The 13,819-nt window shown below is 45.1% G+C and overlaps 2 protein-coding genes across 6 annotated transcripts in view; one reads left to right on the top strand and one right to left on the bottom strand.

Annotated features, from left to right (window-relative positions):
- Positions 1 to 8,735, top strand: part of bcar3 (BCAR3 adaptor protein, NSP family member) — a 60,131-nt gene extending 51,396 nt beyond the window's left edge. For all 3 annotated transcript variants that reach the window (XM_048977199.1, XM_048977200.1, XM_048977201.1), the window contains 8 exons: positions 839 to 1,278; positions 2,083 to 2,183; positions 2,700 to 3,472; positions 3,900 to 4,015; positions 4,334 to 4,505; positions 4,614 to 4,725; positions 5,739 to 5,945; positions 6,290 to 8,735. In XM_048977199.1, the coding sequence (XP_048833156.1) occupies positions 839 to 1,278; positions 2,083 to 2,183; positions 2,700 to 3,472; positions 3,900 to 4,015; positions 4,334 to 4,505; positions 4,614 to 4,725; positions 5,739 to 5,945; positions 6,290 to 6,465 (2,097 nt within the window). In that variant the 3' untranslated portion in view covers positions 6,466 to 8,735. The remainder of the gene's footprint in view (positions 1 to 838; positions 1,279 to 2,082; positions 2,184 to 2,699; positions 3,473 to 3,899; positions 4,016 to 4,333; positions 4,506 to 4,613; positions 4,726 to 5,738; positions 5,946 to 6,289) is intronic.
- fnbp1l (formin binding protein 1-like) overlaps positions 8,291 to 13,819 on the bottom strand; it is a 43,086-nt gene continuing 37,557 nt past the window's right edge. For 2 of the 3 annotated variants that reach the window (XM_048977206.1, XM_048977204.1), the window contains 3 exons: positions 13,409 to 13,503; positions 13,043 to 13,185; positions 8,291 to 12,189 (listed from right to left, as the gene is read on the bottom strand). In XM_048977206.1, the coding sequence (XP_048833163.1) occupies positions 12,011 to 12,189; positions 13,043 to 13,185; positions 13,409 to 13,503 (417 nt within the window). In that variant the 3' untranslated portion in view covers positions 8,291 to 12,010. The remainder of the gene's footprint in view (positions 12,190 to 13,042; positions 13,186 to 13,408; positions 13,504 to 13,819) is intronic. The other variant, XM_048977205.1, reaches the window with a different exon arrangement.

The following is a 13,819-nucleotide window of genomic DNA, read 5'->3' as shown; positions in this document are numbered from 1 at the left end:
GATTGTGACCGAGGGAGGCTGGATTGCTGGGGGTCCTCTCCCTCGCACGGTAGTAGTGTTTCACGGCCACACCTTTTTTTCTTTTAATCAGAAAACACTTTTATACCTCCCCCCCCTCCGGAAAACAAGGCAGCCACTTTGTTTATCTTAATCCAGTTTAATAGCCTCCCTCCTGGCAGGAGCTTTATAATGAAAAGAAAGTATAAAATCTCTACATTTAATTAAAAAACCAGCCCCGCTAGCAAGAAGGATTATACCTATAAGCAGGGATGAACGTAACTGGTCCGCAAGTACACATTCACGTGACACGATACGCGACACAATCGATTGTTTGTAACAGTGTAAATGCATACTTATTTTATCTGCATTTGCGCTGATATGAGAATACCTTGCATTTTAGCCTGTATACCACAAATGAAGTCGAATTAGCATATAAAGATTAAAATACGTTATATCTTGTTTTCATATCAGCACAAATGCACGTAAAATAAGTACGCATTTATACTGTTACTACACTCGAGTGTCACACGTATCGTTTTAAAGGTGAATGCGTACTTGTGTACCAGTTACGTCCATCCCTGCTTATAAATACTGAAATTAAGCTGGAGGCCCAGAGTTGAAAACACACACTGGGACACCCCAGTTTTTAGCTGATGCCAGATTTCCAGGGCTGAGGGTCGCGCCCCTTCAGAACCCAAACACTATTCAAATAAGATGCTTTGAAACAGCAGTCGTCGCGGTAACAGCCTTTAAGAAAACAACAGACGACTATTTGTTATTGAAATTAATAAATGAAAAAAACAAATTGGTTTGCATGTAAACCTCTGTGACCCATCAGGTTGCAGAGACCTTCCTGCAGAGGGACGGGGACTTCCTGATCCGGGACTCCGTATCCAGCCCAGGGAACTATGTGCTGACCTGCCAATGGAAAAACAGTCCACAGCACTTCAAGATCAACAAGAAGATGGTGGCGGCAAGCGAGGCCTACTCACGGGTGCAGTATCTCTTTGAGAGCGAGGGCTTCGACAGTGTGCCCGCCCTGGTGCGCTACTACGTGGGCAACCGTAAGCCTGTGTCGGAGGTTGTCGGGGCGATCATTTTCCAGCCCATAAACCGGGTCCTTCCACTGCGCTGTTTGGAGGAGAAGTACGGGGCAGCACCCATCCGGCAGGAGCCTGCCGCATTGGGAAGGAAGTGCCTACCCACCAAGCGGCTCAGCCTGAACATCACGAACGGGCACGGCCAGGACCACCCTCTGACCCGGGGGAATCTCCTGAGGTGAGGCCCCCCCCAACAAGGGAGGTGAAAGAGCAGCGTCACGCCAAGGGCCATTCCACAGACATACGACTTTCACATACATGTACATCGTTCATACTTCAAATCGATACCAAATGACACTTATTGGGCTTTTGGCAGTAATAAAACGTGTGTTTCTCCAGGCGTATAAATCAGAATCAGCAGTTGGCAGTTTCATACAGTTGGCAGTTTCATACAGTTCCCAGAGAGCATTTTGCAATCAAATGAACCATAAATATTTTAGTCTGATAGCAGCAGAATTCATGGGAACGCACTGCACAGTTTACTACACGTAGAGCGCTCTAATGAATAAAAAACATGCTGCGTATCGAGGGAGGCACCTCACAGGCTGATGAACAGAGTGACCTAGTAACTGGTGGGCTGGAATTCCCTTTAAGTAATTAAACATATCATTGTCTAAACAATAAACACTGGAATCTGTGGATGCCCTTAAAAGTTCTACAGTATGCAGGTTTTTTCATAGTATTTTGTTCCAACAAAGCATATAAACAACAGGACTATAACAGTCCCGTCTGACCAACACACATAAGTACATGTCTAGGATAAACCAAGAACCTCAAGCTAGGAGCACCAGCGAAGATGCCAGGGCAAACGACAACAGAAAAGCCCAACAAATTACAAGCTTCTATTTACATTACATACATTTATACATGTATCAGGTCAGGTTTTTTTTGGGATTTCCATTGCGTGCTGCTGACGGCCGAGAGGACGGGATAGCTTCGCATGCTGAAGTGCGCTGCCATGTCCGTCACTGTCCCCCCGCAGGAACAAGGACAAATGCGGGAGTCAGCCGGCATGTCTGAACCACGTGCAGGAGAGACGTCGACCCCTGAAGACTCACCAGTCTGAGAGCTTCCTGCCACTCGGTAAGAGTCACTTAACGTCAACTCTGATGAAGCAGCGTGCTCAGCAGTTAGGTGTAGCTCATTCGCAAACCCGACAGAAATACAACATGCTAGTGTTACGTAGGAGACTTTAAACACCTCCTTTTAGAGACTTCTAGGTTTCTGTAACCCTGAAACAATAAAACGTGATTCCATCGTAAAAATATGGGCCTCTCAAATCACTTCATTTTCATTATTCATAGTAAACAACTTAGGTCAAAAGTGTAGGATTAAATGTTTTATAATTATAAACTCTGTACTGTAATTATAATACTGCATTTGTATAAAGCTTTCTAACTAGATCAGATCAGAAGTAAGAACTTGTCATTTGTGCATGGTCATTCAAATTGCAAACCGCTGCTGTGTTGGGCAATGGACTAGTAATCTTGGTCATAGCCTCCAAGCAGAAATCTATCCAGACACTGAAGAAACTATTTAATCCAAGAGCACAGGAATGGCTGCAAGTTTCCCATGCTCATAAAAGGCTTTATCTTCCAGGTTGCAAGCCACAGTCCCATACCCAGTCCCATCTCATGGATTCCCAGTCGAGCCCCAAGTCTCCCGTGTTTAGAACGGGCAGTGAGCCCGTTCTCAGCCCCACTGTCCCACGGAAACCCTGTTTCGAGATGCACACTGGACAAGCGATTCGAGGCTCGGATAGCCAGCTGTACCCCAAGCCGCCCCCGAAACCCAGCAAAGTGCCCTCCACCAAGATTCCTCGCTCCCCACGGCTACATCCCATCGCACCTCCGGCTCCTCCAAAGAAGCCCCAGAAGCCTCCACAGGAGCTGAACCCCGAGCTGAGCGGCTGTGAGCCTGGATCCAGCACAGTGGCAGAATGGGACAGAGCCACTGAGACGCACCCCAACGACGGTTATGTGAAGCGGCTGAGATCAGACGAGGCGAACAAGAGCTGCCCCGTGACAGTGGAAGCCAGCTTCTCCTGTGGCTCGGTCAACCGCAGCTCGTACCACAGAGCCATCGAGGCTCTGGAAGATAGCAGCGAGGAATGGAGCGCAGATAGGCAACACCTGGATCTACTGGAGACTAAGATGGAGAAGGAGGAGGAGCTAATGGAGGTGAAGGCCAAGGTTTTCAAGCGGCCTGTATTTGAGACGACTTCTGCATTCAGACCTGCAGAGTTCGAAACCAGGCTCCTCCCCCCTGAGAACAAGCCCCTGGAGATGCCAGTGCTGAAACAGGCCAAGCAGCTTCTAGTCTCTCAGGACCACAGAACCATCGCCAAGACCCTGCTGTATGCTGACAGCCAGGTACCCATCACTGCTTAAGACCACCGCAGACTGCTCTCCACAGTCTGAAAAAAGAAGCCCATGACTGATTAGCTAGCAGACAAGTGCTATTATTAATTCTGAAAAATAAAAACAGTAAAAAGCCTACATGCAGTTGTGGAATAAAGCTTGAATTCACTTTGCTTTTCACCAAGTGGGAACTCATAGTCAGCAACACAAAGTCCCTAATTGTGACCAAGTCCAAAGCGTCTTATCAAATTGGCAGCAACAAAACAATTATTTTAAATGGAACAAAGGCTTAGTCCTCAAAAGCTCAGCGGCTTATTACAGTGATTTCTAAAGCTTTTTTCCTTTAATGAATGTGAATGATTGCAGAGCTCAGAGAAGCTTTCTTGCTATGGAACTGAAGTTGCGAATAGCTGGCTTATTACGAGTGCTTATCTTTCAGGTGGCCAGAACTCTGAACGTCTCTGAAGAGATGAGATGCGCGATGGGAGTGAACTCGGGGCTGGAGCTGGTGACCCTCCCCCACGGCAGACAGCTGCGGCAGGACCTGATGGAGAGGTAGACATGGCAACCAGGCAGGCTGCCGCACTTGCACATGGCTTGGTGGGAATAGTCCGGGATCTTCGGAAACATTCAGAGTAGATATGCTAGATAAAAAAGTTCAGTATCTAAATCATGTCATCGTTAACACGAGGGAACTCGCCACAAAGCATTCCCGCACTAACCGCGATGTTGTACTTCAGCCCAGCTTGTAAGTGCCCCAAGGAGAGGTTCCTCCAAGCTATTGTCTCAGTCATAGCCGATTATGATCGAACTGTCAGGGTCACAGTGGAGTGGAGTAGCACAGAACACACTAACATGAGCTTCCTGCCTCAGGCACAACACCATGTCCATCGGGGTGGCTGTGGACATCCTCGGCTGCACAGGCACTTTGGAGGAGCGAGCCGCGACCCTTAACCGCATCATACTGGTGGCGCTGGAACTTAAGGACTCCATGGGGGACCTTTATGCTTTCTCAGCGATCATGAAGGCGCTCGACATGCCACAGGTAATACACTGGGCCAGATCGGGCCCTCTGGGGGACTACCGGGTGGAAGGATGGGAGTTTCTTGATGGATGTGTGTGCCTATGAGTTCATCGCTTGTGCTGTCCACAGATCACACGGTTAGACCAAACGTGGACCACCTTAAGAAGGAAATACACACATACGGCTATTGTGTATGAAAAGACCCTCAAGCCCTTTTATAAGGGACTGTATGAAGGCAGTGGTGAGTATTCAAAAGACTTCATTAGATATTTGTCCCCTTTGTTATTGAACTCGCTAGATTATTAACATTAACAACAAGGATCTGGAAGTTACTGGGGTTACAGTTTGGGGGGGGGGGGCACTGTTACCAGACCTCCAGCACTGCAATCCCACCTGTGTATCAGTGGGTTTCTTCTGGCAGGCCAGAGACATGCAGCTTGGCCAACCGCAGCTTCTAAATTGCCCATAGTTAGTAGTAGTGATGTGGGCCAATACCCATCCATCCATTTTCTGTACCCACTGATCCTATTCAGGGTCCGAAGCCTATCCTGGTGGCTATGGGCACAAGGCAGGGAACAGCCCAGGATGGGGAGCCAACCCAACCGATACTGATAACCACTATATTTCTGTCCAATATGATCGATAACCAGCTAATCTCTGAACCACTAACGTAGGTGGTGAAACTTGAGCTGATTATTTTTTATATGCTGTACAAAAGGAAACACTGATCTGTGGACTAAATTAAATTATGAATTGAAAACATGTCATGAGTTAGAACTCTGAGTGGTGAATGAGCTGATGAAAACTCTCTACGGGCTGATTGTCTAATGCTATCATCTCCGTCATTTTAGCAGTTATGCCAGTAGATCTGAGGCTGGCCTTCAATAGTGACTAAAGCCTAATTATCTTGCAGCAATTTTGGTCAAGACTGACATCATCACACTGATGCAAATGTATTGATTTTTAACAGATATATCACCTGATACCGATATGGTAATCGATATTTGGCATCTCTACACGTAGCCTATGACTGTGTGTGCATCTGCCCTGTGAGGGACCGGCTTCCCATCCGGCGTGCTCCCCTGTCTTAGGTTCCTGCTTGGCAGAGGCTTCTGGCCTCTCTGTGACCAAGATGGAAGATGGATGAGGCTTCCTGTTGAGTTCAATTCATGCTGGATACTGATTTGATTCCCGTTCCTTTTGCTCACCTCGGAGTGGGAATTAACGTCGTCTTGGCTTCTATCACCTGTGCAGTTGATGTGCCACTAAAGACCACCACTGTACCGCTCCTGGTGCCCCTGCTGACCCTGATGGAGCGGCCTGCAGTGGCCTTTGAGGGCTTTGAGCACTGGGAGAACAATGACCAGGGCTGCGAGATTATGCTTCGTCACTTGGAGGAGGCCAGGAAGATGGCTGACAATGCAGACGTGTACACCTCCAACACAGAGCGCATCCTTCAAGGTATCAAGCCCACAAGCCATAGAGTCTGAAATTTATACATTTTGCAGAAACTTTTATTCATACAGTAGCCAATTAAACATTTAGGCTGGAGAAAGGAAGGCCTGCTGCAGGGCTCTTCAAATCTGGCCCTGTATTCCAAATCCAGGCCTTTTTTTCAGTTGTCCCAGGTAGTGAGTGTAATAATTACTGATTCTGATTGGCCACAGAGGCTTCTCACCCGGCTCACAGGTGAAGAAAGGCTGGAATATCAACAGTGCTTGGCCCTCGATGACCGTGATTTGAATAGCCCTGGTCAACAGGACAGGAACGATTAACTTTCTCTTTTCTTATGTCTTCTCCACAAGACTTCCAACCCAATGAGGACTTGCTGGAGATCTTCAAGACAGACTTTCAGCTGCGGCTCCTATGGGGAAGCCGCGGGGCAGCAGTAAATCAGGCAGAGAGATATGACAAGTTCAAACTCATCCTCACAGCTCTGTCCCGAAAACTGGAGCCCTGTGTCAAGCACACTGAACTATGAACGAGAAGGAACTGGGCAGCATGTAAATACCCTAATGATGAGCAGGGTAACCGCTTAGGTGTCAATCCACTGCTCACCCGTAAACTGCAGTTCAGTGGCTGAACCTTTCAACAGGCTGGACTTCCTGGTACTGTGGTCATGAAAGAATCTCTCTGCCCTAAAGAGCAAGGAAATAGTTTGTGTACATAGACTGTACTTATACTAAATAGGTTTTTATTTATATATATATATATATATATATATATAACAAAACTACACCAGCTCTCCTCAGACTGGTCCTTAGAAATAGACCTTCAGCATACATCGATCTTTATGTTCTTATTCTGATCTGATATACCTTTCCTCCACAAGTTAGCAATCCCGTGCTTTGACAAAAATACAGTACAGGTTGCAAATGTGATCCGTTCCCTAACTTTGTCTAAGTTGAATTTGTAGGTAAGTTGGAATAATACAGTAATAATAACACTACATACGGTACAGTAATGTACCTTGAACCGACAAACCACTGAAGCCATGCAATGTTTTCTTAAGCATCACAAAGTAATGCTCATGTTCGTTATTACAAAACATTGTATTTAACTCACATTTCTAATATACTAGGCTTTATTGCAGTCGATTCATAAGTACGAATTGTCCGCAAGTCGGACATTCTTAACCCAGGGACTTACTGTTCACCTCCTATTGCATTACAGGAGTGTCATTCCAGTAGCTGTGTGCAGCAAAGTTGTATTGGTTTAAGAAGGCCATTGCAAACTGGAATACAAAGTTTTTCTGAAACGAATATAATTTCATGTGTCACTACAAAGTAATGAGAAAGGCCCACTGCTCTTTTGAAAAGCCATAGATGCCTAAGTTATAAGAATGTCTTATCAGGGAATTCTGGGTAAATATGGGAAATAAGGAAAGAGGTAAGCTGAGTGTGTAAAATGTGGGAAGCGGACCTGGATGGAAGGCTGTCCTGGTTTACGAGGGGTTTAAAAGTGCTGTACGAACAGCGGATTTTCTGTTGGCACGGTATGTTGTAGAGTCAGAAGCGGTTGTAAATAACAGTCACGGTCAGGTGTGAGCATGTTAAGACTGTAATATGTTCTCCTGTTGAAACTGCCATGTATATAATCCAAAAGTCCTACTATGGAGGGGCTTGGTGGAGAACTTAGCAAAACATGTGTTAACAAAGCCCCACCTCACTGATCCAAATTAGTACCCAGCACACCCTGCTTTTACCATCTCTAATATGGGACCTATTCTCTGCTTTTATGTAAAATATGCTTTTATGCGAAAGTGTTTCTCAATCCAGTCCTCGGAGACCCACGTTTTTGCATATAGGTGTATTGTCTGGAAGGGAGCAAAAATGTGGACTGTCTGCCAGGGAGCTGGAAGGGAGCAAAAATGTGGACTGTCTGAGGGCCCCCATGGACTGGGCTGAGAAACACCGTCTTCCAGTTCTTAGGACTTGAACCATTTTCGCTTAGAAAACAGATGGAGAGGTTTCAAGGTTTACCACGGCACATTTGGCAGCATAAATAACGAAGAAATCAAGACTAGAACATACAGGTCCAAAAATCAGAGCCCCTGCAGTCGGTGTTAGTCTGTGACACCCTCCAGCTGTACTTAAAAAAAAAAAAAAAACTGGATTAAAAAGGTATATATTTGTAAAGCTATGTAATTAGCACCTTATAATGTTAAGGAATAACTGTTATGTGAATATGGCTCTAAGCAAATTATGGACTGTTGTAAAGTTTCCTTGAGATGTTTAAGTAAATTATTACCCAAAACTGATTCAATTTACATTCAAGTAATACAAATTCTGGAACTCAGAGACGGGGGGAAAAATGTGATTCTTATTTATTTTATTAGAACAAATTCAAATTCTCAGGAGAGAGCAGTCTTTCAAAGTGTCTCAAGAATAAAAAGTATAAAAGAAAAATGTGCTCTGCAAGATGCAGAAGTGCAATCACTGTCATTGTTCTGATTATTCCAAGTCCACTCAGTCAGATTCATGTGAAGGATACTGCCACGGGGATCCTGACACACTAATGGAACATACACTTGAGCAATGGGAACATTACGACAGACACCCTGCTTAGTACCCTGTTTTTAATTACTCAACTGAATCACTTATGTCACAGTTTTCAGTTTTCTTCTGTTTTCATTCATTCCTTCATTCATTCGTGCATGTTGGTAGCAAGTTTCATGACAATGACAATTAAAGCACTTTTACTTTATTCCTAGCAGGAGCAGGAAAAATTAAATTCTGATTCATCTATGAATTCTGTTGTGAAATCTTACTCTTACATTGTTCTGTTCTACTTAATTTAAAGAAGTCGTCTGCAAACATACCATAGCAAGAGAGATGTTGCAAGTAGCCTTAAGAAAGTTGTTTTTTTTCTGGGTAATTTGCATGTAACAAACATTGCAAAGAAGCATTTTTCTTTATACAAAAGGATTTTTCTTAAACCAGAAATAGTCTGTGGATTTCACCTTTGAACAACATACCTCCTCAATTCACATTACTTTGCCCACATAAATCCAGACTGAAGTGTTCCCATTTACATTTAGAAACGCTGCGATTACTGTCACCTCATAAACGCGAATCAAAATGAATAATGAACTGCGATACAAAATACACCGACAAAACAAAAAAGGTGTGATGTTAAAAACTAATTTACTTATCAACATTCTCATAGACTCTTTCAGTTCCTTCACTACTTGAATGACATTCAAATACGATTCTTGCATTTATATATATATAAAAAAGCCTTTTAAAATGTAGTAAAAGTACAGAAAGTTCAGCAGCTCACCAGAACAAACTGAACAGCTTTTTAAACCGTATTAAAAGTAAAACATCGACTTCACAGCTTTGAGTATTAGGATTACAGGTCAAAACTAAACATCTGGATGTTATAACTGACGTCAGTACTTATAACGTCTGCTCTTAAATATCTCAAATAAAGGCAGTTAAGCCAGGTCTTAGTGAGTAATAACGTCTCAACATCTCCCTCCACATACCCACCTTGGTATTAGAATCGTGAAACTGACCAGATTAACTGCGTGGGAAGCAGCAACTACTTGTCTCTGTCAAAGCGAGAGAAATACGCAACACCATACCAGCACCCCCTCAAACGTTTGCTTTCGGCACAGAGAAGACAGTGTGCATTTAACCAGGCAAATGTACTGGCCCACAGGCTCCATGCATCAATACTGTGAAGAGATGATGGCCAAACTGCCATGGAGCCGTTGTGAGAAGAAAAGGGGGGAAACTGAGTATATGCGTGTAAAGTGTGATAACTACTGTGTTGCTGCACGTCAGGTAACATAGAGAGTCAGTTTTATTCATTAATTTATTCATTATATATAAACGTGATAGGGAAAAAGTGCATTTAAGTAATATTAGACCAAGTCCCTATTCCAAAAGATGTTCTGAAGAAAAGTATGATTACTACGTACTACTGACACAATGCTGAAAAGTGAGTATATCACCTGATTAAAAACCCTATAAAAAGTCACAAGAGAAACACATTCAGTATGAAACAAAGGATGTTAATACATATAAAGTCCAGTAATAAAACTAACTAAATATATACATATATGTATACACATACTCACATAAATATGCATACACATGATTATATGTACGATCACATTCACAAAAATATGCGCTAGACATGTAAGTTTAGGAGATGCACTGCTGTCGCCCCCGAACCACAGCATGGTCCCCCGGCACCTGCAGCACCTGGAGAAGCGACGGAGGATTCCATTGCAGAGCAGCGTCGCGGGATGCCGGCCCGTGCTCTGAGCAGCCCTTTTATGTGGCTTGGGATGGACTGGCACTCAGAAGACTGAGGCTTGTTGCTGAGATTCGCAATAAGGCAAGGATCCCACAGTAGAACTGGAGTGCTGACTGGCAACTTCGTCTCAGTCTCAGGGTCTTCAAAGCTTTGTCACAGCGTGCTCAGAAGCGGTGGGGAGAGGAAGCCCCCTGCTGGCCGCTCGGTGGCACTGCGCCCTCCCATTTCCCAACAAGGGGAGGTGGGGGATGGAATGATGGGGAGGCTGCGGGACGGGCCTTCTCGTCGCTACTGCAATTCTGCCTCTAAACTCAAGTGCTCATGCTAGGCGCAACACATATGTTCACGACAGCGCAACATAAGTTACAATCGGGAATCAGCAGGGGAATGTTGCAAGAGAGAGGGAATGGACAAGATACGATAAGAACAAAGAACAAAGTGACAGGAAGATGCAGATGGACGAGGAGGGGTTATTTCAAGATGGCAAAAGAACCACCCAGAAAAAAAAAAATACATATTCCATGCTGAGGCATGTTAAGGCGAGCATGTAAGGTTGGTACAGGCAGACATTGCTAATGTTACGATGGGGTGGGGATGAGACAAACTGTTAGTGCTAGTCTGAAGGTGAGCGGCTTTCCTGGCACTGCTCAAGCCTCTTTGGGTTGTGGATGCCACAGTCGGCAAGCTACCCTATAATTACCCACAGCTCTGGCCTGTTATGTCAAATTTGTGCATGGCTCCGGGGAAAGGGCCAGCCAGTCAAAGAGCGCCGGTGACCTCACAGACCTCGCCATGGCGATGGAATGGGGTTAATGGTAATGGATGTCTGCATGCACACATGCAACCTGTCTCTAAACCTCCGTAGGTCCCAACCCTCACCAAAGCCCACTACCAAAAGAGACCGAGAACTGCATGTACCCTCCGCCAATGCCTCGCCAAATGTGACTGACACCCACACCTCCACTCAGGAACCTGCACGGGGAGGGGGGAGAGAAAGGAGGGAGGAGCATTACAGACACCACCATCACATGACAGGGGCAGAGAGACGCCCAGAGGCTAGCCAAGTCCCCATGGCTGTCAGAGAGCGCCGCCCCCATGGCCACACTTAGGCAGGACATCACAGGGCCCTGAGATTTGGACTGGAGTTTATAGGTAGAGTAAAGATCAGCTGCAGAGAGGAATTTGATACAGAGTATATAAATACTGAAGTTACAAGTGAGTGTGAGCAGAGATTCATATATATATAGGTATAGAGCCATTTATAGAAGGTTCAGACACTTAGACACTGACATTTGTTTAAACAAAAATTGGAGAAAAATAAAATTAAAAAAATAGGAACAACTGTCAAGGTTCCCATTTTAATAAATGCAATAATTTTCTGGACAGAAAAATATTTACAAAATTTAGCAGCTAAAATAAGGTTTGTTTTTCATATGGAAAAAGGAAAACAGAAAATAATAAGGAGCTCAGTGGACGAATCAGGAAACACGATGGATCCACATTAAAAAGATTACTTTCAAATAATAACTTTATATAAATAAGCCCGCTGGTGTCTGTGGAGATGCGTGAGGTCTGGCGCATAGTGTGTGCTGCCGAAAGCAGAGGATCACGTTAGGAAAGGTCCTCCACACGCTGGCGGGGACTAACTACGGCGAGACGCGCAAGCGGGTGGCTAGCATCCGGAACGAGCGGAGCGCCGATGTGTGACGTGAGGTAGCCGTCGGTTGGTCAGACTGCCGTGGTCCCGGGCTGGGAGCTCATATGTAGGTGACCGCACCTTTGCTGTTCTTCTCCAAAGTGATCTCCACGTAGGATGTAGGCACGTAGCCCTCCTCGCCCCCTTGCTTCCGTGCACGCGTCCAGCCATCTCCCTTGTCCTCCTCGATGATGTACAGCACCTCGTCCTCCTTGAACGCCAGCGTGCCCTCATTCTGGCCTGTGGTCACACACGCGATGTGGTCAGTGCAGACAGCCCAACCCTCCAGAGTAGACAAGCCCTTCCGCATCCCACTTCCACATAGAGCGATGAATTCGGAAACGTGAAATTTAACTAGATTACTAGATGCCAAACATGTCTTAACCTAGTAAGTCAAATTTTCATTTATGAAAGTTACTCAATATTCCAAAACAATGACAAAAGGAAACTATACTGCCAGAAAATAAATAAGTAAAATATGAATTACATAAACCAGCAAAGGCTAACAGAGCCAGTTCTTCTTTGATTAGTCACATCATGAACCCTTCAACTTATGTGTCTTTGGTATCGCTCTGTACAGCAGCATCGATTCTCAGCATTGCAGATCATGGTAGGCGGGATGATGTTGACTTGGTGTGGTTCACGTAGCTACGAGGCTAACAGAAAAGCTACGCGCTCAGACAGAACTCGGGAAACAAAGCAGGAGACAAGAGTAGATCACACTCTACACTTCTATGAAATCTTGAAATGCAGCCATGGGGCAGATGTCTGTCTTGCATAGGGCATTTGTCTCATGGCCTGTCGAGTCCAGCTTTAATTAGATCCAGCCCCAGCTACAAGGTTCGAGCACAATCACTAGTGCATTATGCCAGTAGAACATTCATCAGCTAACTCAAGTGATAAGCTGTGACATCTCTGAACAATCAAACTAATTAAAATAAAATTCCATCTCATTCGAAGTCAGTCGTTGAAGTCTCATCAATTCACCCAAGGGTCCAAAGTCCGTTCATTTGCAACCAAGGGGTCAGCCTTGGCCTGAATGCTGTGTTCTACATGCTATAACCAGTTCCTCACTTGGACTGTGTCTCCTTACCATCAAAGGCGTAGAGTGCTTTGCAGTGCCCAATAGCTGGAAGAGGATCATCATCGTCAAACTCATCGTCAAACTCATGGAGGTCTGGCTGTGGGGGGCTGCGATGCTCCTGGTTAGAGTCGTCTGTGTAGCTCCCTTCAGGACTGCAGGGAGGGAGAAAGCAAACACATGGAGGGAAAAGGTTGATACTCAGGGTCGGCACAGAGATGCCCAGAGATAGCAGAACTATCACAAGGTAAATTCTTAACGTAGTTTTCGGTTATTGTGTAAAATGGAAACATACAGCTTGTTTGCATAGTGTCAATTCGAGGACAACTTGTGTTTCCCAGGCTGTGGAGCCCTGTTGATCATTCACAGCCTACTGACCTTTCTCTGCCATGGGGAGTGTGATGGTTGACCTCTGAACTGGGTCGTCTGTCTGCTCGCGAACTCTGTTTCCCTTCCACCTCTGACAACCAGCTCTGAAAGTGAGAGAGAGAGACGTTACAAACTGCTCTCTCTCACTCAGCTCAGACACCTAGAGCATTACAACAGGAGAAATTCCTCACAAAGGAAATATAATATTTAGATTTATCCACCAGGTGGGGCTAGAAACATTCAATGCAACTGAATTAATGCTTAAACGCTTAAGAGCTTAAGGAGCTAAAGTTTGATATACGGATTTACTCCGATTTTGGTATCAGTGGTTTGAGGATTACAGACTGAGTAGCAGATTTCCCCAGATGTACCTTTTCCTCAGTGGTGGACCCCACACTTCAGAATACAGAGATCACCTGA

Source organism: Brienomyrus brachyistius, chromosome 15 (genome assembly GCF_023856365.1).
Source record: "Brienomyrus brachyistius isolate T26 chromosome 15, BBRACH_0.4, whole genome shotgun sequence".
NCBI lineage: Eukaryota > Metazoa > Chordata > Actinopteri > Osteoglossiformes > Mormyridae > Brienomyrus > Brienomyrus brachyistius.
This window is presented reverse-complemented; position numbering and strand designations above follow the sequence as displayed.